Raw genomic sequence first — 25,147 nt, 5'->3', positions numbered from 1 at the left:
GCAGCGCCGGTGGGAGGCCAGAATGGGTAGACGCGCAGGGTGTGCGTACGCCGACGTTGTGCGTGACCTGACGTCATGCGTGACCTGATGTCGTGCGTGCTGTGACGTCATATAGAGCATTCGCATGCGCTCTCCGCTGCATGCGGAAGGCCCGGAAGGACCGGAGTGGGGAGATTTCCAGCCGGCGCACAGGCTACTGCTCAGAACATCTCCTTGCTCCTTGTTTTCCCACCGTTTCTATGACTATTTTCTCCTCCTAGACACACTTAGGTCTGGGCAAGAGTTGCTTCTATTCTTAACAAACATTGACACTCTTCTATAAAAACAAGCTTTTTTCTTTTGTGAAACCGCAAATGCCAGATTACTTGCATAAAACGGCGAAAACTGAAGGCCCAGCAACCCCTTGGAGAAGACAGTGGGGGAGAGGGGCTGTGGGCACCCAGGGATGCTGGCCCTCTGTCAGGGGGAAGGCTTTGCGCCTCCCTCTGGGACCTTGCTCATTCTTCATCTGTCTGCTAATTCCCCACCCGCTCCGCCGGCTTCTTTGGCAGACGGCTTTCTCGTGCTGTCAGCTAAAGGCGCTTTCGGACTCTTCATCCCCCAAATTCTGAGCCTTAAGGAATAAAGGCCCTTCCTCCTTAAGGTCTCGGAGTAGCATCATCTCCCGAGCCTGAGCCCCATCACAGCTTTGGATTAATACCGACTGGATGGTTTCCTTCTCTAAAAGAAGCTTCCCTAGTCTCCTCCCTCCTCGTGGTGTTAAAATCCAAACTAGCAGCTCTCCTTTTCCCAGGCTCATCCACGGCTGAAGACACCTGCACCCCCAGAGCCTTGTACACACCCCAGGCGGTCAATAAGAGGTCGCTGAGCTGATTACCGGTTTCTTAATATAGTTTAGAAACACAGAGAGAAGGAGGCTTATGTTGTAAACCTGGGTTTAGGTAACTGAACCAGAGCAAGGAGGTCTCTTTTTTTTTTTTTTTTTTTTTTTGAGGCAGGTGCTATATAGCACACTTATTTCTGCCATGATAAACACCAAGGAGTAGTTTCTTACTTGCTTCTTATTCAACAGATCCTACTCACAGCTCACCATCTCCATCTCAAGGGCTCTTGCCCAGGCTCATTCTGACCCAGAAAATACGGTGCGTGGCAGAGAAGGGGGTGGGGTCTTCCACAGAAGCTGAGCTCAAGGCGGAAAAAGTTTGGATGGGGTGGTTCTCACCATTACGCAAAGCATCATGGGTCCTCGGATGATCCACCAGATATTTTTATTCCGGTTGGTTCCCCAGCACCTACGGCAAAGAGCAGGCAGTAGAAGACTTCGAGACAAGACTTTAGTCGAGACAAGGTTGAATATGTAGGACTCAGGGGAAGAAGGATGCTGGCACTCAAGACTCGCTTGGGAGGGGGAGGGGAGGACTCAAATCCTTCCTATTGGGTTGATACATTGACTTTTCTTACCAGGAGAGGGCTCTTCATGCTAACAGCTTGGTGTGTATCCTTCCGCCTTTTTCTCCGTCATCAAAAGAACATCAATTCTTAACGGCACAGGCGCACCTCATTTTATTGTGCTTCACTTGACTGCATTTCACAAATACTGCGTTTCTTACAGATTGGAGGTTTGTGGCCACCTTGCAGGGGGCAAGTCTATCAAGTCTATGGGTGCCATTTTTCCAGCAGCACTTGCTCACTTGGTGTCTCTGTGTCACATTTTGGTAATTCTCACAATATTTCAAACTCTTTCACGGTTGTTCTGTTTGTTATGGTGACCTGTGATCAGTGATCTTTGATGTTCCTATTGTCACTGTTTTGGGGTGCCACAAACTGCACCCATATTAGCTGGCAGACTTCATCCATAGATGTGTGTTCCGACTACTCCACCAACCAGCCATTCCCTCATCTCTCTCCCTCTCCTCGGGCCTCCCTCTTCCCCAAGTCACAGAAATACTGAAATTAGGCCAATTAGTAATCCTACAATCACCTCTAAGTGTTTAAGGGAAAGGAAGAGTCACACTTTAAATCTCTCGCTTTAAATCAAATGTTAGACATGATAATCTGCTCATTCACCCAAGAGCTCTGAGGGAGATGACAGTAATGTTATTTGCATGTCCGCTGACACAACATGCACTCTGCAGCCCCTGGATCGGGGACTAATCTCTACTTTCAAGTCTGACTATTTAAGACATATATTTTGTAAAGCTATGGCTGTCAAAGACAGTGATTCTCCTGATGGATCTGGGCGAAGTACATTGAAAACATTCTAGGTGTCATTAAGAACATTCATGCTTCATGGGAAGAGGTCAAAAAGAAACATGAATCAGACTTTGAAAGAAGTTGACTCCAACTACGATGGATGATTTGAGGGGTTCGAAACTTCAGCAGAGGAAGTAACTACAGATACGGTGGAAATAGCAAGAGAGCTAGAATTAGAAGTGGATCTCGAAGATGTGACTTACTTGCTGCCCTCTCATCATAAAAACTAAACAGATGAGGAGTGGCTTCTTACGGATGAACAAAGGAAGTGGTCTCTGACGATGGCTAGCGTTTTTTTCAACAATGAAGTATTTTTAATCAAGGTATCGACACTGCTTTTTTGACATAATGCTATGTCACTTAATGCTAGTGACGTAATGCTACTGCACACTTAATAGATTACAGCGTAGCAATAAACATGACTTTCACATGCACTGGGAAACCAAAAAGTTCACGTGGCTGGATTCATGGCGATATTCGCTGTGTTGTGGCTGTCTAGAACAGAACCCACAATATTGCCAAGGTATGCTTACTGTGTAGGAAATTTTTTGGTGCTGACTCTTTGGAGGGGAAAAAAGTGGGATCACAGGATATGCATTATTCAGCAACAGGCTTACCAACCTTAATAATGCATTGTCGAGGTTTAGTCCCTAAAAGCCAAAAGATGCAGACCTGGGTTGCTTTTTCCATAGTTTTAGAAGAGTCCACCCTATAGGTTAGGCCGCAATTTGAGGATCCCCATTAAGCAATGGATGGGGGTCTTCAGGGGGTTGATTTTGCTCCCCTCTCCCCCACCCCATTGTGAATGACCATTGGAACAACCATTCTTGTACCTATATCTGTCCATAGCCAGGGTCGTTGCTCACGTTAGCAGCCAATTTTCAAGCTATGTTGTGCTAATTTGCATGTGTAGCTAATTAACAGACTAATTACGGCAAGAAAGGTCTCTATTTTTTTTTTTTTTTTTTTTTTTGCTATTTCTTTGGGCTGCTTCTGTGGCATATGGAGGTTCCCAGGCTAGGGGTTGAATCGGAGCTACAAGCTGTAGCCGCTGGCCTACGCCAGAGCAACAGCAACGCGAGATCCAAGCCGCGTCTTCAACCTACACCACAGCTCACGGCAACGCCGGACCCTTAACCCACTGAGCAAGGGCAGGGACCGAACCCGCAACCTCATGGTTCGTAGTCCGATTCGTTAACCACTGCGCCACGACGGGAACTCCGAAAGGTCTCTATTTTATCTACATTCTTAAGTATATTCTAGATGGTTAAAAGGGAAGGGAGTGCATATTCTCTTTGGGAAAACAGTAGATTTCCTTATATCAGGGCCTATCTGGGAGAGACTAGCTCATGGATGCGTAAAAACAGGTGAATTACCTACCCTGTGTTCTCCAGCTTTGCACGGGCCACGCTCCAGGGGACAACAAAGAGCACCGGGAAGGCTGGGAGAAAACACAGAAGTGTAGTCACGAGCTGGTTGGCCAAACCTGCCTCCTGCCCACCCACCCTGCTGGGCCACGTACCACTGGTGGGAACTTATGCAAACCCACACATCACAGAAGAGTGGACTGGGAGAGCTGGAGAGGCTGAGGGACAGAGGCACAGAGCCATCCACTGTTCTCCCATCAGAGAACCAGGAAGCAGAGAGGACAGCAGACGCCACATGTCACAAAGCAGCTGAGAGTTAATCCAGAGCCACTAATCCAAACCACCTGAATCATAAGCCCAAGTTCCTCTGAGGCTACAGCCTCGACTTCCACAAGAGTTTGGGGCCACAAGGGTTCCAGACCCCACCTCGGAGACGTAGTTGGCACAAGGACTGAAGGTTTGTGTCCGTCAAATCGTATGTTGAAGCCCTGACCCCCGTGTGATGGCATTTGGAGACGGGACCCTTGGAGGGAGCTAGGTTTAGGTGAGGTCTGGGTAGGGGTGGGTATTGTAATGGGATTAGTGCCCTTTAAGAAGAGAACAGATGGAGTTCCCGTGGTGGCTCAGTAGGTTAAGAACACAGCTAGTATCCATGAGGATGCCAGTTTGATCCCTGGCCTCACTCAGTGGGTTAAGGATCTGGCTTTGCATGGCTGCAAGATGTGACTTGGATCTGGTGTTGGTGTGGCTGCGGTGTAGGCCAGCAGCTGTAGCTCCAATTTGACCCCTAGCCTGGGACCTCCATATGCCATGTGTGTGACCTTAAAAAAAGAAACAGAGGAGTTCCCGTCGTGGCGCAGTGGTTAACGAATCCGACTAGGAACCATGAGGTGGCGGGTTCGGTCTCTGCCCTTGCTCAGTGGGTTAACGATCCGGCATTGCCGTGAGCTGTGGTGTAGGTTGCAGATTCGGCTCGGATCCCGAGTTGCTGTGGCTCTGGCGTAGGCCGGTGGCTACAGCTCCAATTAGACCCCTAGCCTGGGAACCTCCATATGCCGCGGGAGCGGCCCAAGAAATAGCAACAACAACAACAAAAAAGACAAAAGACAAAAAAAAAAAAGGAGACAGAGAACAGAGCCGCCCCCCCCCCCATACACACAATGAGGCTACAGCAGCAAGAAGGCAGCTGACTGCAAGCCAGGAAAAGGACCTTCATCAGAACTCAACCATAAGTCAACCATCCTGGCACCCTGATTTCACACTTCCCAGCCTCTGGAATGGTGAGGGAAAAAAACAGCTGTGTTTTGGAGTTCCCGCTGTGACGCAACAGGATCAGTGGCGTCTTGAGAGTCCTGGGACACAGGTTCTATCCCTGGCCCAGCACAGGGGGTTAAGGATCCAGCGTTGCCACAGCTTCGGCTTAGGTCACAACTGCGGCTCAGATCTTATCCTTGGCCCAGGAACTCCATATGCTGCAGGGTGGCCAAAAAAGAAAAAAAACAAAACAAAACAAAAAAAAACTGTGTTTTAAGCCACACAGTCTGCAGTATTGACCAGTACAGCTGGGGACAGGGTAGGAGGAATGCCATCTGATTCTACCAAAAACCTTCCCGATTTGTGTATGTGTGTGGTGGGTCTAGAGCACTTATGTACGCATGCATGCACGTGAGTTCATGTGCACACGCATGCACACGCGCGCGCGCGTGTGCACACACACACACACACACACTCCTCTCTTCAGAGTATTTTGTCCCAGAGGAATCATCTGTCCCAGAAACCTCTCTCCAGCTGAGTCTCTAACTCAGCCAAAAGCTTTGCTGGGCTCCCCCATACTAGTAGGTCCCCAGGAGAAGAGGCTGGGGATTCAGGTCACTCACCCCAACCCACCAGCAGGTATCTGGGCCACAGGCGCTTTTCAGAGAGCGCGATGGGCTCCAGCAGCGTGTGGAGGTAAAGGCCCTCTACCAGCAGCCACGAGTAATTGGCGCCCACGAAGTAGTGCAGGAGAACCTGGGCCGTGCGGCAGGAGGGGGACATCTGCAGAGGACAGAGCACCGGGGTGAGTCCAGGATCCCTCAGCATCTGGACCGCAACGGAGTGGAGAAGGGCCTTCCCATGCACAGCCCCTCCCCAGAACTCCCCTCTCCCCCAAACCCTCCCCGACCCTCTCAGAGAGGCTGGCCCACAGCCGCAAACTGTGAAGGGGAGCTTCATGGAGGTTTTCAAGTCCCGTCTCCTCCCGGACATCCTAGACATTTTTAGACAAAACCGGAATCCAGCAGCAGCAGCTTCCATAGAGAAAGCATGGAAAGGCAGGTTCTCTGCTCTCAGTTCAATGAAGCGAGAAATCAATGATTTAAAAAATCTGGAAATGATTAGAAATGAGGAAGTAGACTTTGAAATAACGCATGAATCAAAGACGAGATGATATCAGAAAAGAGAAATTATTTCTGAACGGAAGGTAGGCGGGATATCGCATACCAAAACTTGAGGCATGCAGCTAGTACCACACCCAGGATGAAATTTGCAAACAGAAATGCATTTATTAAGAAAGCAAGAGACGGAAGATCAGTTATCTTAAATATGTCAAAAATGTTAGGAAAGGAAGAGCAAATGAAACCCAAGGAGAGTCCGTGGGAGGAAATAATAAAGATAATGCCAGAAATTAATGAAATAGAGGATAGAAAATGAAGAGAATCAACAATGCCAAAAGTTTGTTCTTTGAAAAGTCCAATAAGATTGAGAAATTTGAGCAAGAAATGATCAAGGGGGGAAGAAAAGAGAGTGAGGGTACAATTAATACCAGGAATGAAAAAGGAACACCTCTGTAGATGTATCAGACCTTAAAAAACTTAGGAAATAGAAACATTATGCCAATAAAGTTGAAAAGCTAGATAAAGTAGGAAAATTCCTAGAAAAACACACAACTAAAGCTGATACCAGAATAAATAGAAAATCTTTTTTTTTCCCCTGCCAAGTCCTTAACTGGTAGGGGACTCCCAGGCTCAGCAGATAGTTTATTTTATTTATTTATTTAGTTAGTTAGTTAGTTATGCATGTACTTTGTTTTTATTTATTTTTATTTTTTTATTTTTCTGGTCTTTTTGCCTTTTCTAGGGCTGCTCCTGCGGCATATGGAGGTTCCCAGGCTAGGGGTCGAATCGGAGCTGTAGCCACCGGCCTACGCCAGAGCCACAGCAACGCGGGATCCGAGCTGCATCTGCAACCTACACCACAGCTCAGGGCAACGCCGGATCCTTAACCCACTGAGCAAGGCCAGGGATCGAACCCGCCACCTCATGGCTCCTAGTTGGGAACTCATGTGTTTTGTTTTTATAGCTGCTTCTGAGGCATATGGAAGCTTCTGGGCTGGGGGTCAAATCAGAGCTGCAGGTGCTGGCCTTCACCACAGCCACAGCAACACCCGATCTGAGCCACATCTGTGACCTATGCTATAGTTTGCGGCAATGCCAGATCCTTAACCCACTGAGAGAGGCAGGACTTGAACCCGCATCCTCACAGACGCTACAGTGGGTTCTTATCCCGCTGAGCCAAACGGGAACTCCAGAAATAGAAAATCTGACTATAAGATTCATAATTAATCCACAGTTAAAAGCCTTCCAATAAAGAAAACTCTAGGTCCAAATGGCTTCACTGGGGTAATCTATCAAATATTTAAGAAAGAAATAATACACATTTTAAAAAATTCTTCCAGGGAGCTCCCATCGTGGCTCAGGAGGTAATGAGCCCAACTAGTATCCATGAGGATTTGGGTTCAATCCCTGGCCTCGTTCAGTGGGTTAAGGATCCGGTGTTGCCATGAGCTGTGGTGTAGGTCTCAGACTCGGCTTAGATCCCACGTTGCTGTGGCTGTGGCATAGACCGGCAGCTATAGCTCCGATTCAACCCCTAGCCTGGGAACCTCCACATGCCGTTGGTGTGGCCCTTAAAAGACAAAAGACAAAAATAAAAAAATAATAAATAAATAAATAAATAATTCTTCCAGGAGTTCCCATTGTGGCTCATTGGGTTAAGAACTTAACTCGTATCCATGAGGATTCAGGTTCCATCCCTGGCCTCGCTCAGTGGGTTAAGGATGCAGCATTGCTGTAAGCTGTGGTGTAGGTCGCAGATGTGGCTCCGACCCAGTGTGGCTGTGGCTGTGGCTGTGGCTGGCAGCAGCAGCTCTGATTCATCCCCTAGCCCAGGAACTTTCATATGCTGAGGGTGTGGCCCTAAAAAAAAAAAAAAAAAAAAAATTCTTCCAGAGAAGTGAGAAAGAGATGATGTATTTTGAGAGATCAGCACAAATTTTATCCCCAAACCTGATAAAAGCAGCACAAGCATATCTTCTCCACAGTGTTCTGCCTTTATGAAGCGTCTCAGATACTGTGTACTTTTTTTTTTTAATTGAAGATTTGTGGCGACTTTGTCAGAGGATGATTGGTACTTCTTAACAATAAAAATATTTTAAAATTAAGATACATAGATTGTGTTTTGGGTTTTTTTTTTTTTTTTTGGCCCATTTGCCATTTCTTGGGCAGCTCCCTCAGCATATGGAGGTCCCAGGCTAGGGGTCTAATCAGAGCTGTAGCCGCCAGCCTACACCACGGCCACAGCCACGTCAGATCTGAGCCACATCTGCAACCTACACCACAGCTCAGGGCAATGCTGGATCCTTCACCCACTGAGCAAGGCCAGGGATCGAACCCGCAACCTCATGGTTCCTAGTCAGATTCGTTAACCACTGAGCCACGACGGGAACTCCCATAGATTGTGTTTTTGACACCATGCTAACGCACTCTTAATAGACAATGGTTTCCTGCGCACACACTGTTACATGTACCGGGAAACCAAGCGCTTCGTGGGAGTTGCTTTATTGGGACATGCTCTTAATTAGAGGGGTCTGGAACCAAACCACACTAGCTCCAATGCATCCTGTGCAAGAAAAAAACGTGACACCCTTTCTCTCTTTCTTCCCTCCCCAGCCCCACCTTCCGCCCCCTGACTCCCAGGACGGATCCACCCGGTGGGAGCGTGGGTTGGGAAGGACACACCTCCGACACGTAGGACAGCCACTCTTTCTCACTGTCGGGCCTCTTGGAGTAAGAGCTGTCAAAGATGACGTCCTTCGCCAGCACGGCCACGGCTTTCAGGATGAAAGAGGCAAACAGGTTCATGTGGATGTAGTTGCGTGTGCAGTGGAGTTTTCTGTGCAAGGAGAGAACCGAGTACCTTCCCTCAGAAAAGAATGGCTCAGACCTACACGAGTGTGCCGGAACCTGTGCACCCATCCCGGCAGGGCACGGGGGCAGAGGCCAGGCTCTAGAGCTGGATGCCTGGGCTAAAGGATCTTACCTCTCTGTGTCTCACTTCCCTCATCTGTAAGATGGAGAAAATAACACCTCTCACCCATAAGGTGTCCAACGTGCCAGGCTCTGTTCCAAGCTATTTGTGGATGTCTTTATGGGCATCCTTACTCCTCATCACCACAGGGGCCGGGGTGGGGGTGGGGGTAGCATCATTATCCTGACTTCACAAATGGGGACATTGAGGCAGAAGCCTTAAGCGACCTGTCCAGAGTTCCACAACAGTAAGTGGCGGGGCTGAGATTTACACCCAGAAACTCTGAGATCAATATAGGACTCTCAGAGACTTGACTTCCTGTAAGACCAAGGGGACACTGGAGTTCCTGCTGCGGCTCAGCAGAAATGAACCCGACTAGTATCCATGAGGATGCGGCTTTGATCCTTGGCCTCACTCGGTGGGTTAAGGATCTGACATTGCCCTGAGGTGGCAGAGGTCACAGATGTGGCTCGGATCCCCCATTGCTGTGACTGTGGCATAGGGCGGCAGCTGCAGCTTCCGGTTCGACCTCTAGCCTGGGAAGTTCCATATGCCGCAAGGGTGGCCCCAAAAAGAAAAAAAAAAAGAACAAGAGCACTCACCACAGAGGGCTGCAGGTGGATTCAATGGTTATAAAGGGCTTGCACAGTACCTGGCACATAATAAGCGCCCACCCGGAGCCTCCGGGGCCGGCGGATGTGAAGCCAGGCGCCCTTGGCCTCTCTGGCCGAAGGACCCTTTTCCATCACAGCGCTCTCAGAGCCCAGCTTGTGCTCCTCTGCTGTGATTATCTGGTTCTGCTTTGCTTTAGAGCTGTTATTACTTTTTTAGTCTCCAAAAAGATTGGAGCAGTCTTTGGGTTTTACGATTTGTGCATCCTTCTCCCTAGAACAGGGGTGATTCAAGGACAGGGACCGGGTCTGGCTCTTCCCAGAGCCAGAGGCGAAATGGACAGGCGGCAGAGCCAGGCTCTGCTAAGGTTACTTCCTCTGGGGCTGGGCAGGTGTCTTCTCCCGGCTTGGTTCTGGGACATTGGGGAGGTGCGTGGAGGAGAGAGCAGTGGGCACAGGCTGTGGGGTTCTCCCCCATCGTTCAGTAATTGCTCTCCCAGTGGGGTAGGTGGTCATGACTCCGCTTTCTGCTCCAGGAGCTAAAGGACATCACGGGATGGAGGGGTCAGGTGGGGCCAGACCTGTGCCTGCAGAGCCCAGGTGGGGAGCAGCTCTGGAACTGGCATCCGTGTCGAATGCTCACTCTGCCGTGTGTTACTTGGTTATGTTTCCGAATGGACCATGACCAGGAGGGAGTCTTGGAGGGGGTCTATTAATATCTCACTGGGTGGGTTCTAGAAACACGATTTACTAAAAGGCACACAGGTTTTGGATTCTGGAAGACAGTACAAGGGAGTGAAAATGCTCAGGCTCTAGACAGCCTGGTTGTGGTCCTGGCTCCATCACTCACCCACTGGGTGGTCGTGGACCAGTGGCTTGATCTCTCCCTATTTCAGTGAACTCCCTTGTAAAGTGGAGGTGATAAAATGCTCACCTCCTAGGATTAGCATGACTCAACTCTGATTAGGAAGAGATTTAAATGACTTAATGCATGTACATGCTTACAACAGTGCCTGGCACCAAGGAAGCACCCAAATGACGGACGGCTGATTGGAGTCCCAGGGCCCTGGATTAAAAACCCCACCCACTAGCTTGCTTTGAGGACATTTCTTAATCTCGTCCATAAAATAATGCATCTGGTGAAGCGATGAGAATGGTAGCAGTGATGTGACAAGGAATTTAGAACAGGGCGGGGCAGAGGGCAGCTCATTCTAAAGGGTCAAAGCAGAGTCAGGAGTCCCAGAATCCAGTCCTGGCTGTGCTTTGGGACCCGGGGTGATTCTGTGCCTCACCCTGGGCCTCTGAGATCTCTTTTCTTCACCTGCAAAATGGGAGGGATGGTCGGAGACCCTCTTGGATCCCTTCCACCTCTGGTGAACCACGGAATCCCCCCGCCCGGGCTTCTCCCGCCTTCTGAAGGTTGCCAGGGAGCACATTCCCTGGGATACATCTGAACACGTGCCGGCCGACGATCCACTCACCGAAGACACAAGAGGAGGGTCAGAGCCAGGAAGAGGGAGGCGGTGGAGAGGGAGTAGCCCACCGTGTACAGCAGCTGCAGGGTCGACAGCAAGGCGTGGTGGTGCTCCACCTGAGAGCAGAGGAAGAGCAGACGTGACCACCAGCCAGCCAGCCGTGCTGTCCAACCCCCAGCTCCACACCCAGGGCCACCGAGGGTCTAGTACACCTGTTGACAACCAACCCTAGTACACCTGTCCACACCATGGCCCTCTGATACATCTCAGAGACCAAGGAGCCTTTATGAGTGAAGAGCCCACGGTGGGTCTCACCTCCGTGGCTGGTCCCACAGCCCAGCACTGATGCACCAAGATTCACAGCATCATAGGGGAATTATGCTGGGACAAGAGAGCACAACAGGAGTTCCCGTCGTGGCTCACGAATCCAACTAGGAACCATGAGGTTGCGGGTTCGATCCCTGGCCTCGTTCCATGGGTTAAGGATCCGGTGTTGCCGTGTGCTGTGGTGTAGGTTGCAGACACAGCTTGGATCCAGTGTTGCCGTGGCTCTGGTGTCGGCCGGCGGCTGCAGCTCCAATTAGACCCCTAGCCTGGGAACCTCCATATGCCGCGGGAGCGGTCCTAGAAAAGACAAAAAAAAAAAAAAAGAGAGAGAGAGCACAACAGAGATGTGGCTTGGATTCAATACCTGGCCTGGGAATTTCCATATGCTGTGGGTGCAGCCTAGAGAAAGAGAGAAAGAGAGAAAGAAAAAGAGAGAAAGAAAAAGAAAGAAAGAAAAGAAGAAAGAAAGAAAGAAAGAAAGAAAGAAAGAAAGAAAGAAAGAAAGAAAGAAAGAAAGAAAGAAAGAAAAGAAAGAAAGAAAGAAAGAAATATTTTTGGAAATGATCAAATCAAACAAAAACAAACCTGTACACACAGAGAACAGAGTCGTGGTCCCCAGAGGGGAAGGGGCAGCGGGGAGGGTGAAGCGGGTGAACTGGGTGGGGACGGATGAGAACTAACGACTGGGTGGCGAGCACGCTGGAGCCGGTACAGAAGCCGAAAAAGAACGTCGTACGCGTGGAGCTTGTCTAATGCTATAAACCAACATTACTTCAATACAAAATAAACGCCCAGCTTAAACAACTGCAGCAGTTCATGCCTTTTCTACTGTGAGTGGTCGTCCGTTGTGAACATACCACAATGGACGCACACGTCCACCCACGCACGGACTTTGGGATTGTTTGCAGAGCTTGACTTTCACAAATAAAGTTGCTCTGAAACTGTCTGCCCACTTTTTTCCCCCCTTTTCAGCCACACCCACAGCATGTGAGAATTCCCAGCCCAGGGATGGTATCTGAGCTGCAGCAGCAACCTAGGTCACAGCTGCAGCAATGCTGGGTCCTTAACCCACTGTGCCACAGTGGGAACTCCTCTGTGCCAGTTTTTAAGTAGAACAGGCTTCCTGTTTTTTTTCTTTTTAGGGCTGTACTCACAGCATACGGAGGTCCCCAGGCTAGGGGCTGAATTGGAACTGCAGCTGCCGGCCTACGCCACAGCCACAGCAATGCCCGATCTGAGCCACATCTGCGACCTACACCACAGCTCATGGCAATGCCAGATTCTCAACCCACTGACCGAGGCCAGGCATCGAGCCTGCATCCTCAGGGATACTAGTTGGGTTCTTAACCCACTGAGCCACGACAGGCACTCTGACATAGGAAAGAAATAGGCTTTCCTTCCTCTATTCTAGAAGAGAATAATGGGGCAGTATGGTGTATGCTTTTCAACTTCTTAAACTGCCGAACTGTTTTCTAAATAAGTGGTATCAATTTGCATTCCCACTAGCAGCGTATGGGAGAGCCAGCTGCGAGAGATTCTAGTAACACTTCATACCATCTGTCTTTTAAATTTTAGCCATTCTGATGGGAGTGTAGCACTCTCACTGGGGCTTTAATTTGCACTTCTCTAATGATTACTGATGTTGAGAATCACTTCATGTACCAATGTGCCATCTGTATATTTTATTTGGAAAAGTATATCTGTTCAAATATGTGGCCGTCTTTTAAATTGGATTGTTTGTCCCCATTTTGAGTTGTAAATCTTCCTTATATGTCCCAGATAGAAATCTGCCAGTTAGGTGTATTTCAAGTATTCTCTCCCATGCCGTGGCTTGCCTTTTTCTTTTTTCTTTTTTTTTTTTTCCTTTTTTCGTCTTTTGTCCTTTTAGGGCCACACCGCAGCACATGGAGGTTCCCAGGCTAGGGGTCTAATTGGAGCATAGCCGCAGGACTACACCACAGCCACAGCAATGCAGGATTCAAGCCGCATCTGCGACCTACACCACAGCTCATGGCAATGCCGGATCCTCAACCCACTGAGCAAGGCCAGGGATCGAACCCGCCACCTCATGGTTCCTAGGCAGATTCATTAACCACTGAGCCACGACAGGAATTCCTGCCTTTTTCTTTTTTCTTTTACCAGTGTCTTTAGAAGAGAATAAGCTTTTAATTTTGATACATTAAAATAATTATGAATAATTCTGATACCAACTTTGTCTTTTATCATTGGCCCCCCTTCATTTGCAGTTTGGCTCTGTGTGGTTTCAGTTACCTGCTGTCAACCTTGGTCTAAAAATATTAAATGGAAAATTCCAGAAATAACCAACTCACACATTATACATTGTGTGCCATTTGGAGCCGTGTGATGAAATCTCACACGGGCCCCCACTCTGTCCTTCCCGGGACGTGAATCGTCCCTCTGTCCACACATCCTACTTGTTCGTCCCTTAGTGGCCCTTTCAGTGCGTAGACGGACTGTCTCGGTTTTGCAGTATGTGTGTTCAAGTGACCCCGATTTTACTTTTTTTCCTTTTGGGTCATGCCCATGGCATGCAGAAGTTCCCAGGCCAGGGATCGAACCTGTTCCACAGCAGTGACCTGAGCCACAGCAGGGACAATGCCAGATCTTTAACCTGCTGAGCCACCAGGGAACCCCCAACCCTTATGTTACTGAATCATGGCCCCAAAGACCAGCGATGCTGACAATTCAGAGGCGCCACTTCTTTTAAGTGAAGAGATGAAAGTTCTCAACTTAATAAGGAAAGAAAAAAAAAAATCATATGCTGAGTTGCTAAAATCAACAGTGAGAACCCATCTTCCATCTGGGGAATTTTAGAGACTCGTGCAACCCTGGCTGTCATACCTCAAAGGGTAAAAGTTACAGCCACGGTACGTGATAGGCGCGTGGTAGGGATGGAAAAAGCATTAAGCGTGTACAATAAGCTATTTCGAAAGAATAACTGAATCACTTTGTTACACAGCAGAAATCATCACAACGCTGTAAATCAGCTACGCTTCAGTAAAACTTTTTTTCCTTTTGGCTTTTTAAGGCTGCACTTGTGGCATATGGAGGTTCCCAGGCTAGGGGTCGAATCAGAGCTGCAGCTGCCAGCCTATGTCACAGCCGCAGCAATGCAGGATCCAAGCTGCGTCTCTGACCTACACCACAGCTCATGGCAACGCCAGATCCTTAACCCACTGAGCGAGGCCAGGGATTGAACTTGCAACCTCATGGTTCCTAGTCAGGTTTGTTTCTGCTGTTCCACAATGGGAACTTCCCTCAATAAAACTTTTAAAAATGAAAAAAAAAAGGTATTTGGAAAGAGAGAGACACACACAAGTGCTTGTGTGCAAGCATGCACATGCGTGCACACACAAACACACACACACACACACTCTCTCTCTCTCCCCCTTGATCCTTAAAAAGTACTAATCAACATGCATAAGGACCCCCAGTGTGTTGTCAGTTGGAAAAACATAACACATCTCATTTGCCAAAACTCCAGAGGGCAAGGATTTACTAACACTTAGCCTTTTTTGGGCAAAATTTCAACCCTCTATTAGAAACACAGGTAAACATGGCCAGATTTTTTTTTTTTAAGTATTTGATTTCTTGGAAGTACATCCGTTTACAGAGAGCCATTTGTCCTCACTGCTCTAAAGAGAGAAACCTTTACTTCCTCCCTTAGAAAGTGCAGTTTTCTTTCTTTTTCTATTTTTTAAAAATATATTTATTTTTATTTTTTAATTTAATTTTATTGGCATATGGTTGATTTACTATGCTCTTTTCAGGTGAACAGCAAAATAAATCAGTCCCATGTATAAATACATCCAATTTTTTCCCATATAGGTTATTACAAACTATGGAGTAGGTTTTCCTGTGCTACACAGTAGGTTCTCGTTAATCATCTATTTTATATAATAGTGTGTATGTGTTACTCCCACCTTCTCAATTCTTCCCCACCCCCAACATTTTCACTAGGGTAACCCTAAGATTACCCTAACTCACAGGTTTTGAAACCTGTGAGTTTGTTTGGCCAAGATGTGGAAATGTCCATCAACAGAGGAACGGATAAAGACGATGTGGTACATATATGCGATGGAATACTACTCAGTCATGAAAAAGAAGGAAATAATGCCATCGGCAGCAACATGGATGGACTGAGGGATGATCAGTTTTCAAATCTTGTTCTGCTGTCTCTATCCGCTGACCTCAGCCCAGAGCAAGCAGCAGGCATCTCACACCTGCTGGTGGATTCATCCTTATCACCTCTGTCCAGTCTCTTCAGAGTCACTTGGGGAACTTTTCTACCAGTATGGAGACCTAGACCTCACTACACCCCCATTGACTCAGAATGTGTGAAACTGGTCATTTAATATTTCATGAGTGCCCACTCTATGTCTGCAAAGGCTTGTGTGCTGCCCAGCACTAGGCCAAGGGGGTGGCAGGTATCAGATTTAACTATGACTTTGTCATCATTCTCAAGGAGCTTCATCCAGGAGGGAAGATGAGAAATAGACACAATGCATCCAACTTGGGGCAAGCGATGAGTACAGCTTTGGTGTTTTGACAAAAGTCACATTCTTGAGAGACTGAATCCAATCTGCCCACAGATGTGATTTTGATAGCTCTAAGAGGGGGGACCTGTCCCACAGTCAGATTTTCTAGGGAACATGGAACTGTGTTAAATCAAGTCATAAAGTTAAAAAAGATTTAGATTATTTCCCTTGTGGCGCAGCGAGTTAAGGATCTGGTGTTGTCACTGCAGCAACTCGGGTTGATGCTGTGACGTGGGTTTGATCCCTGCTCTGGGGAACTTCCACTTGCCAAAGGCACATCGAGAGGGAGAAAATAGGTTTAGAAAAAAATTCCCTGCGGATAGAGAGGATGTGGTGGAAGGCTCTTCATGCCTGATGGGAAGGTGGGGCAGACTGAAGAGACCCAAGGACAGGCTGACGTGTACTTGGAAGGAGATGAGCAGCATCCCGGATGGCTTACTGCCCAGAGGCCAGGCTGGATGCTGGTGGCAGGGGGCTGGCACTCTTATTTACGTCATGCAGACGAGGAGTCAGATTCTCCCTGGAGACCCGTATGCCTATCAACTCTCTAAGCCCTCACAGCGGTCACATGCTCCCCAGGAGCTGGATGGGGAGGAAGAAGCACAGAGTGATGGAGGGTGGGGCGTGAAGGGCAGGAAGCAAAGCCTCTGGACGTGACGTCCAGCTGCCTGAGCCCTTGGCCTTGAGCTGGTGACTCCAGTGCTAGGTGTGCGTCCCCCTCAGGAATCAACAGTTTAATGGGGGTGGGAGAAAACCATCTAGAGGGGACGGTGCTGTAAAGGACTTGGGGGGCTGGGGGGGAGAAGGTAGAAAGTGACCACAGAGGTGGCCTTGGAAGGTTTCACTTGGAAAGCGACACTGAGCTGAAACATGGGTGACAGGCAGAAGGAAGGTGCTCCAGGCAGAAGCCCAGCGGGCACAGACGGCTGGGATCCCGTCTGGTCCCAGCAACAGGAGACACTTGGCGGCTGCCGCAGGGGTTCTCTTTGGTGGGACTGGGGACCTTCCGGGGTGAGTCTGGGGCAGACGCGCTAGGGGCAGGCTCTTGAGGGGCCCCCGTGGTGGGGGTCTCGGCGGAGGATGGTCTGGGCCCCAGGGTGCGACCTCTCAGAGCCCAGCCGACTCACATTTTGTTTGAAGCTGTGGTCCTCGGAGCACTGGGAGTTGTCCTGCCAAACATCCGTGGAGTTCTGCAGCGTCTGCCAGGAGCCCCGAGGCAGGCAGTATCGGTAGGCCCTTCCAGAGTTCTCTGAAAGTAAACAGAGCTCTGGGGGAAAGGTCGGAACACGCAGCCTGCTCCCCCAGCACGTGGGAAGGCCGCCGCCGCCGGTCCAGCCGGGCTGTGGAAAATCCCAGGGAAGAGGAATTTTCGCTTCCCCTTCTGGGGGCTGGTTAGCATCCCTGCTGTTTACTTGGGATGGAGAGAAAATCACGGAAGCCTCTGCCCCTTTAACATCTGCAGTGTTTACCAAAGTTTCTGGAGCTAGAACAGTCCCTGGTGACGCAGAGGTGTGACAGCCCTCCAAGGTGCAGTCCAGCTGTGAGACACAGGCCTGGGGCTTCCTGGCGCTTCGGGTGCAGAGGGAGGCCGTGCCAGCGGGGAGAGGGGGCCCCGGAGCAAGCCTGCTCTGCCACCTACAGCTCTGTGGCCTTGGGCGGGGCCTCAGTCCTCTCTGTCCCTCACTTCCCACTGCCGATGACAGGTCTTGACTGTCCTACCTCCAGTCTTTTTCTCTCCTCTTTCCTCTTCCTTCCAACCTCTTGCCTCCGTCTGAATCCTCATCCTCTCTTCTTCTGGACCCCTGCAGAAGCTCCCAGACTCACCTCCCCAACCCCCTTCATCCCGCAAACCGTAGGCCAGCAACCTCATCTCCCCAAACCACGAATCCCATGATGCCTCTCTCATGCTTCCACACCTTCCGGGGACCCACAAAGTCCTTCCCTACAGAGGGAACTTTAACACCCCTGGGGTAAAGCATGGTTTCCTTGGCCATCAGGCCCCAGCTTGTGGTCCATCTGCCGTGCTGGGCATCCTCTTCCTTCTCATGTCCTAACACTCCTGCCTCTAATCTCATCTCACAAGGATGCTGCTCCATCCTTTCCTCCCCGGACCCCTGCACTGGTCCCACCTTCTCCTTGGACCACAGGCACCTGTTTAGACTTGAAAGACTTAACACACAAAATGTCAGGTTGGAAGAGCACCTTTCTACCTTTTGGGACTCACACTCCCTTGAGTACATTTCAGAAACCCAGGATCCAATTTTTTTTTTCTTTAAGAAAGACTTTAATTCAACTTTTTGGTAAATTTGATCACTTTCTCTCTCTCTTTCTCTCTTTTTTCCTTCCCCGCACCTGTGGCAGGTGGAGGTTCTCAGGCCAGAGGTCGAACCCAAGCGCAGCAGTGAGTGACCCAAGTCACTGGAGTGACAACACCAGATCCTTTAGCCACTGTGCCACCAGGGAACTCCCTGATCACTTTTTCCTCTTACAATGGAATGGATCTGTGTTTTTAGCTCTTGGGAAGGAACAGGTAGACAGCGGAGGTGGGCAGAGGTGATCTGTTCCACGTGCCCTTGAGGTATCACAGGCATTCAGGTCCTTAAAGCCCTGAAGGTATCCAAGGGTCTGAGTTTGGTGAGGCTCGGCCTCGGCTCCCATTTACAAAGCACCTGCTGTGTGGCTGACTCAGTGTGTGCCTTGTCACTCCTTCCTCAACATGACCTTGAGAATTGGCCAATATTCACTTCCCTTTACAAAGAAACCACAGCTCAGAGGCTCTGGAAACTTGCCACAAGTCTTGGCGTGTTGAATAGAGGGACAGGGTCCATGTCCAGTGTTTTTTCCTCCCCACCAAGCCGACCCCTCTAGTCATCAACTCTCTAGCATCTTCCTTCAAACACACATCCTCATGCTCCTGGGCTCATTCCCACTGGATTTCCCCAGAGAACATTCCACAGAATGTGTCACTACTGCTCCCACCCAGAACCGCATCTTCCTTCAAAATTCTCTCTCTTTGCACTGGAGGCATCAGCATATTGAAACCCAATTTTAACTGATGTGGTAACCTCTTGGGTTGAAATTAGATACAAAATATCACCATCTTGCCTTCTCAGAAACCCATCCTCACTTTGTCTTGCCTGGAACTTTGTAACTGCTGATGTTTCTCGAGAATAGTTGCCTGGTCTGAGATGTGAATGGTGTCTCTCTCCCCTTCCAGCCCAGCAGAGGCTGGGCGGCTGGGGCAGGTGGAGGTGGATCTTCAGGAATGGGTGGGACAAGCTAAGGGTTAAATCCCCCATCCGAGTCCCATGGGGCTTAAAAGCACCAATTCCACCGCACCTCCTCCCAACGCTATTGCAAGGGTAGTTTTGACATCCTTCTTCTCCATCAGAGGAGCCAAAGGCTGTGGGGCCGTGAGCACCCCAATCTTTCTCCCCATCTTTCTCCTCGCCACAACAGCGATCATTCTGACTCTCCCTGCCACAAAGTCGGGGGCAGTGAGACCTGGACCCTCCAACCTTCAAAGAAAAGAGGGATATTCTAGAAACAGGACATTCAGGCACAGAAGACTTGTAGGAAGGCAAGAGAGAGGCAGAGAAGAAAAGGAGATGTGTTGCTGATGCTTCGAAGGAGACCGCTCGTGGGAGAAGAGGGCTTGAGAAAAGCACCTGGTTGGAGCCCTCTCCTAACCATCCCCTGGCTGGTCTACCCAGGAGGGACCAGCCATTAAGGCAACTGTCAGAAATTGGTAAAATAAGACCTTACCTTCACGCCACCAAGGTAAGTATGAGGGGCAGGGAACAGAGACGTTTCCGGCAGAGGAATGAGGCCAGCATATATACCGATCGAAGGTCCCGTTACACACTGTGTCTGCAGAGAGAAGGAGACAAAATAAACTGATGGAGGCAGAGCTACCAGGAACCCAGAGCCCGCCTTCCTGGCATCCCTGTTGTAAGAGGAATGGGGACCAGCACGGGCGCCCGGGCCTCCAGACGGGTCAAGGATAAGGAACCACATGGGGAGGGCAGGAAAGCTTCATGCAGCCCGCCACGCTGTGGCTCTGTCTCCCCAACTTGACCCCTGGCAGTGGTCCAGGCGGTAGGTCAACGTGCACGTTACGCTGATGATGGTTTACTTTACGTGAGCCAAAAAGTAAACCTCCTCTGGGGTCAGGAGGATGCCTGGATGTTCCGCCAGTGCCTTCTGTCCCATCATTAACTAAATAATTGTCAAACCTTCACCAGTTAGATCCTGGAACACCCTTGCTATGAAATGTGCCACAAGACCAGTGGCTATAAGGGCACCTGCAGAACTGAGGTTCAGGGTCACGTGTTCCCAATACAAGCACTGCCTGGTCAGACTCTCCTGCTGGAAGACTAATCCAATGATCATTATGAAATATGTGGGCAGCTCAAGCTCAGGGGATGAGGTACACCCTGGTGCTCGGTGATGAGATGCTCTAAACCTAAGTCCCAGCCTTCTGGGCCCCCAGAAGCCAATGAAGGGCTTCCGATGGATTCCAAGCTCCTGGGGACACAGCCACCATGCTGCAAGGAAGCCCAGGCCGTATGAAGAGGCCAGGTGAAAGTTCTGGCTAATAGCCCTGGCTTGACTCTCAGCATCAACCAGACACAGGCATGACCCAGACTTCAGATGCTTCTAGTTCCTGACTTTGAGTCTTCCAGCTGAACTCCAGACCTTGTAGGGCAGACACAAGCCACCCTCCATGTATTCTGTCTGAATTCCTGACCCACAGAACCTGTGAGAGTTAATCATTATCATGTTTTAAGCCACTAAGCTTTGGGGCTATTTGTTACACACCCATAGACAACTAATACATGTGCTTACCGGAAGTTTCCTTGAGTAAGTCTTTCAGACACTTCTCTTTGTACTGAGCCCACTTCCGTGTTGTCTCCTCAAGGAGAGAGCCTGTAACCTGAGCAGAAAAGACTCTGGTGACCCCCAGCTAGTGGCAAGCACAGAGGCAGACTTGATTCTTTTTTTTTCCTTTTTTAAAATTTTTTTATCTTTTTCATCTCCTGTCTTTTTAGGGCCCCACCCACGGTGTATGGAGGTTCCCAGGCTAGGGGTCTAATTGGAGCTATCACTGCCGGCCTACACCACAGCCACAGCAACGCCAGATCCTTAACCCCCTGAGCGAGGCCAAGGATCGAACCGCAACCTCATGGTTCCTAATCGGATTCGTTTCCGCCGCGCCATGACAGGAACCCCAGCCTTGATTCTTAAACCTTCCCATTGAAGAGCCCATAATGGTCTGCACCACAAAACAATTTCTTCGGCATCTTATGCTTTCTCTTAAAGGTACATACACATTTTACATTTGCTCCATAGTCTGATCACATTGGGTTTGATACAAACAAGAAAGACTTTTTTTTCCCAAAACCTTCAATGAGGCTGACATTTCAAGAGGCGTGTCCATCCTGAAGTTTCACAACCGACCAGACCAACAGTTGCATGTTTCTAAGACTATGTAGAGGAGAACAGTAAGCGCTCAAGGATGTGTCAGAGAAGGGCCACAACTGTCGCAGGGGCCGAGCTCTGCCACCCAGGTGCTTGCGGGTCCAGCGGTGCAGACACGGGGTCCACAGATGCTCGGCTACTGGACCCAGACGTTGGGATTTTTTTTCTTTCCAACATTCCATAAACCCTTGGATGTTCGGCACATTCCTTTTGGGGCTTCTCAGATCATTGGGTTGCCTAACGACTTGTCATTGTGTGGCTGGGCCATTCGTGTTGGTTTTGAAAGGGGCTGTCCCTTCTTCAATGTCCTCATTTTCACTGAGCACTTCCTGTGTGCCAGGCTTTGCATCAGGAAGGGACTGAGGGCCTTACAAAGAGGGGCAGGACAGTCTGTGTCCTGAGGGACTTAGCATCTGCCAAAGATACGGCGGTTATGTAATCGGTTGGCCTACTAGGTCGAGGGACAGTCTTACCCTGCCATCCTCTGCTTCTGAAGAGGCTCGTCCCCCGGGGGCTCAATTTGGGCACCACTGTTCTCTTAGTCACAAACCAGAGCCAGGAGTTGTCCCCCACCCCCCCCTCGCCTGCACCCCCACGTCCACCCCCACCGCCCGCACCAGAGTCTGTCCTCCCACAAATCTCTCCTGTCCAAGCCTGCCTCCCATTTCCTCCACCTGCAGCCTGGTGCCTCTGCCCCACCTCCCCCCTGGTCCAAGGGACTGGTTCACACGGCAGACCTGCGCATGGGGCTCTCCTGCCTAAAGGCTTCCCCTTGGGACCTGCTGACTCAGGGTTTAGCTTCCCAGCCACCCCTGCCCCACGTCTCTAAACCCCAGGGGGGGGTCTGTGCTCTTCCCACTGGCACCTCCCTCCCACTCTCATCTTCCCTCGGCAACCCCAACTCATCTCTCAACGTTCAGCAAGCTCACGACCTCTGGTCCCCCTTGGCCGCCTCTCTCGCCGAAGTCTGGAGCTGCGAACCCTCCTCAGTCCCTGTGGCCCCATGCACAGCCATCATATTATATTGTCACCGACAGGTCCCACTTGTTCCTCGCACTCACAACCCCGCACGTTCCTTGGGGCTGAGATAGGCTTTCTTTCTTTTTCTCTTTCTTTTTTTCTTTTCTTTTCTTTTTTTTTTTTTTTTTTTGGTCTTTTTGGGGATATACCCAAGGCATATGGAGGTTCCCAGGCTAGCAGTCCAATTAGAGCTACAGCTGCAGGCCTACACCACAGCCACAGCCACGGCAGATCTGAGCCACGTCTGTGACCTACACCACGTGCAACACCAGATCCTTAACCCACTGAGTGAGGTCACGGACCGAAACCACAACCTAATGGTTCCTAGTTGGATTCGTTTCTGCTGCGCCACGACGGGAACTCTGGAGGTAGGCTTTCATCTCTGAACACCAGCCACTAGCACAGGAGCTATGTTCTCTTTCTTCCCCATCTTCCAGGTAAAGAAACAGAGGCACAGTTGTGAGGCAGAAGGGGCGGGATGAACACGGGAGGGGTTAAACATGAGGTCTGGGCGAAGATCCCCCAGCTAGTCCCTCGGCTTTCCAGCTTGGTCTCCTCTCACAAGCAGTAACACACCGAATGCTTTCCTGGGCCGGGTAGATAATCTGAAAGAATGAGGTAGGACCAGTGTGGCAGAGGCCACCATAAACTGGGAAGATGTTCCACCAAAAGGTATTCAAACGGAGAGCGAGCGAGAATACACACAATGAAACAAAAGCCACCTATGAGCCCACACTTCCTAAATAATGGTCGAATCTACCCCCTCCTCCGCCCAGTGTGCACCCCTCCCCCAGGCCCAGGGCATTCATGGTGGGGCCTGTGAGTAGCTCCTTTGCAATGTTTCCCAAGAATCACACAGCCAACTTTCCAAAGAGGAGCTAGCATGGTCATCGTTCCCAAACTTTCTCAATTCTTAGCGTCTTTCACGTCTTGATAATTTTTCCACAAGACCCTCCAGGCCAAAAGAAAGACCTCAAGTTCCACTAATTATTTGAACAAAACCATAATTCAAAAGATACACACACCCCTAGGTTCACAGCAGCCCTATTCACAATAACCAAAACATGGAAACCAGCTAACTGTCCATCGCCAGAGGAATGGATTAAGAAGATGTGGTACACAGACACAACAGAATACTACTCAGCCGTGAAAAAGAAAAAAATAATGCCATTTGCAGTGATATGCATGCAACCGGAGACCATCATACTAAGTGAAGTAAGTCAGAAAGAGAAGGACAAATACCATACGATATCACTTCCACATGGAATCTAAAATATGGCACCTGATCCCTGGCCCAGGAACACCATATGCCACAGCATGGCCAAAATGAAATAAATAAATAAATAAATAAATAAATAAAACACAGCACAAACGAACCTATCTACAGAAGAGAAACAGCCTGACAGACATAGAGAACAGAGTTGTGGTTGCCCAGGGGGAGGGGGGCAGAGTGGGACGGACTGGGAGTTTGGGGTTGGTAGAGATGCAAACTACAACATTGAGAATGAATAGACAACGAGGTCCTACTGAAGAGCACAGGGAAGGACATCCAGTCTCCTGGGACAGACGATGATGAAAAAGAATATAAAAAAAAAGAATGTACAGGAGTTCCCGTCGTGGCGCAGTGGTTAACGAATCCGACTAGGAACCATGAGGTTGCGGGTTCGGTCCCTGCCCTTGCTCAGTGGGTTAACGATCCGGCGTTGTGGTGAGCTGCGGTGTAAGTTGCAGACGCGGCTCGGATCCCGCGTTGCTGTGGTTCTGGCGTAGGCCGGTGGCTATGGCTCTGATTCGACCCCTAGCCTGGGAACCTCCATATGCCGCAGGGGCGGCCCAAGAAATAGCAAAAAGACAAAAAAAAAAAAAGAATGTACATATATGTATGATCGAGTCACTTTGTGGTACAGAAGAAATTAACACAATATCATAAATCAACTTTAATTAAAAAATAATAAATTTCCACTAATTAAGTCAGTAGGTCCAAACAACTGAAATAAGTCCCTAAGTCCTAACAACGTAGTGCCTGCTGGGAGGTGACAAGCCTCAAACCTAAGAATCAGAAAGCCGCCCCCCCTCACCTGTGTCCCTGCTCTACACAGACCTCTTGTGGGGTGTTTGCCTTTTATCACAGGAACTGCAAAAAAAAAGCCCAGCTTTGCAAAGATGCAACATCATCAAAAGGAATGAACCATGATACAATGTTGAAACCTGAACTCCCTCGAGTTAGTCAGTGGCACAGTGTAAAAACATTTTGTACTGCTGCTTCTCTCAAAAAAATTTAAGACATCTACCAGTGATGCCCTGGGGTACCTTAGCACACAATTTGGAAACCATGGGATTAGACAAGGAATAGTCATTGCGATGATTGTGATGATGAAATAACTGGCATTTATCCCTTGATTTCGGTTCACAGTGAGCTTTAAATCTCTATTAATAATCTCTCTCTGTTACGGCCCAGAGGCAAATGGAGCATTAGCAACACCCTGTTTAAAGAAATACACATCCAGGAGTTCCCATAATGGCGCAGCGGAAATGAATCTGCCTGTGAACCATGAGGTGGCCGGTTCGATCTCCGGCTTTGCTCAGGGGGTTAAGGATCCGGCGTTGCCGTGAGCTGTGGTGTAGGTCACAGACGCAGCTCAGATCTGGCATTGCTGTGGCTCTGGCGTAGGCTGGCATCTGTAGCTCCAATTTACTCCTAGCCTGGG

The 25,147-nt window shown here is 49.4% G+C and overlaps 1 protein-coding gene across 1 annotated transcript in view; it reads right to left on the bottom strand.

The window, feature by feature from the left end:
- GLP2R (glucagon like peptide 2 receptor) overlaps nt 1-25,147 on the bottom strand; it is a 54,769-nt gene that overhangs the window by 25,751 nt on the left and 3,871 nt on the right. Inside the window, exons 2-9 of the mRNA XM_047757248.1 lie at nt 20,787-20,874; nt 19,704-19,808; nt 17,066-17,187; nt 11,059-11,168; nt 8,678-8,831; nt 5,498-5,657; nt 3,634-3,694; nt 1,223-1,292 (exon numbers count right to left, since the gene is read on the bottom strand). Of these exons, the coding sequence (XP_047613204.1) occupies nt 1,223-1,292; nt 3,634-3,694; nt 5,498-5,657; nt 8,678-8,831; nt 11,059-11,168; nt 17,066-17,187; nt 19,704-19,808; nt 20,787-20,874 (870 nt within the window). The remainder of the gene's footprint in view (nt 1-1,222; nt 1,293-3,633; nt 3,695-5,497; nt 5,658-8,677; nt 8,832-11,058; nt 11,169-17,065; nt 17,188-19,703; nt 19,809-20,786; nt 20,875-25,147) is intronic.

The sequence above is a fragment of the Phacochoerus africanus genome, chromosome 14 (genome assembly GCF_016906955.1).
Source record: "Phacochoerus africanus isolate WHEZ1 chromosome 14, ROS_Pafr_v1, whole genome shotgun sequence".
NCBI classification, from domain to species: Eukaryota; Metazoa; Chordata; class Mammalia; order Artiodactyla; family Suidae; genus Phacochoerus; species Phacochoerus africanus.
The sequence above is the reverse complement of the archived record's forward strand: the minus strand, read 5'-3'. Positions and strand labels throughout refer to the sequence as shown.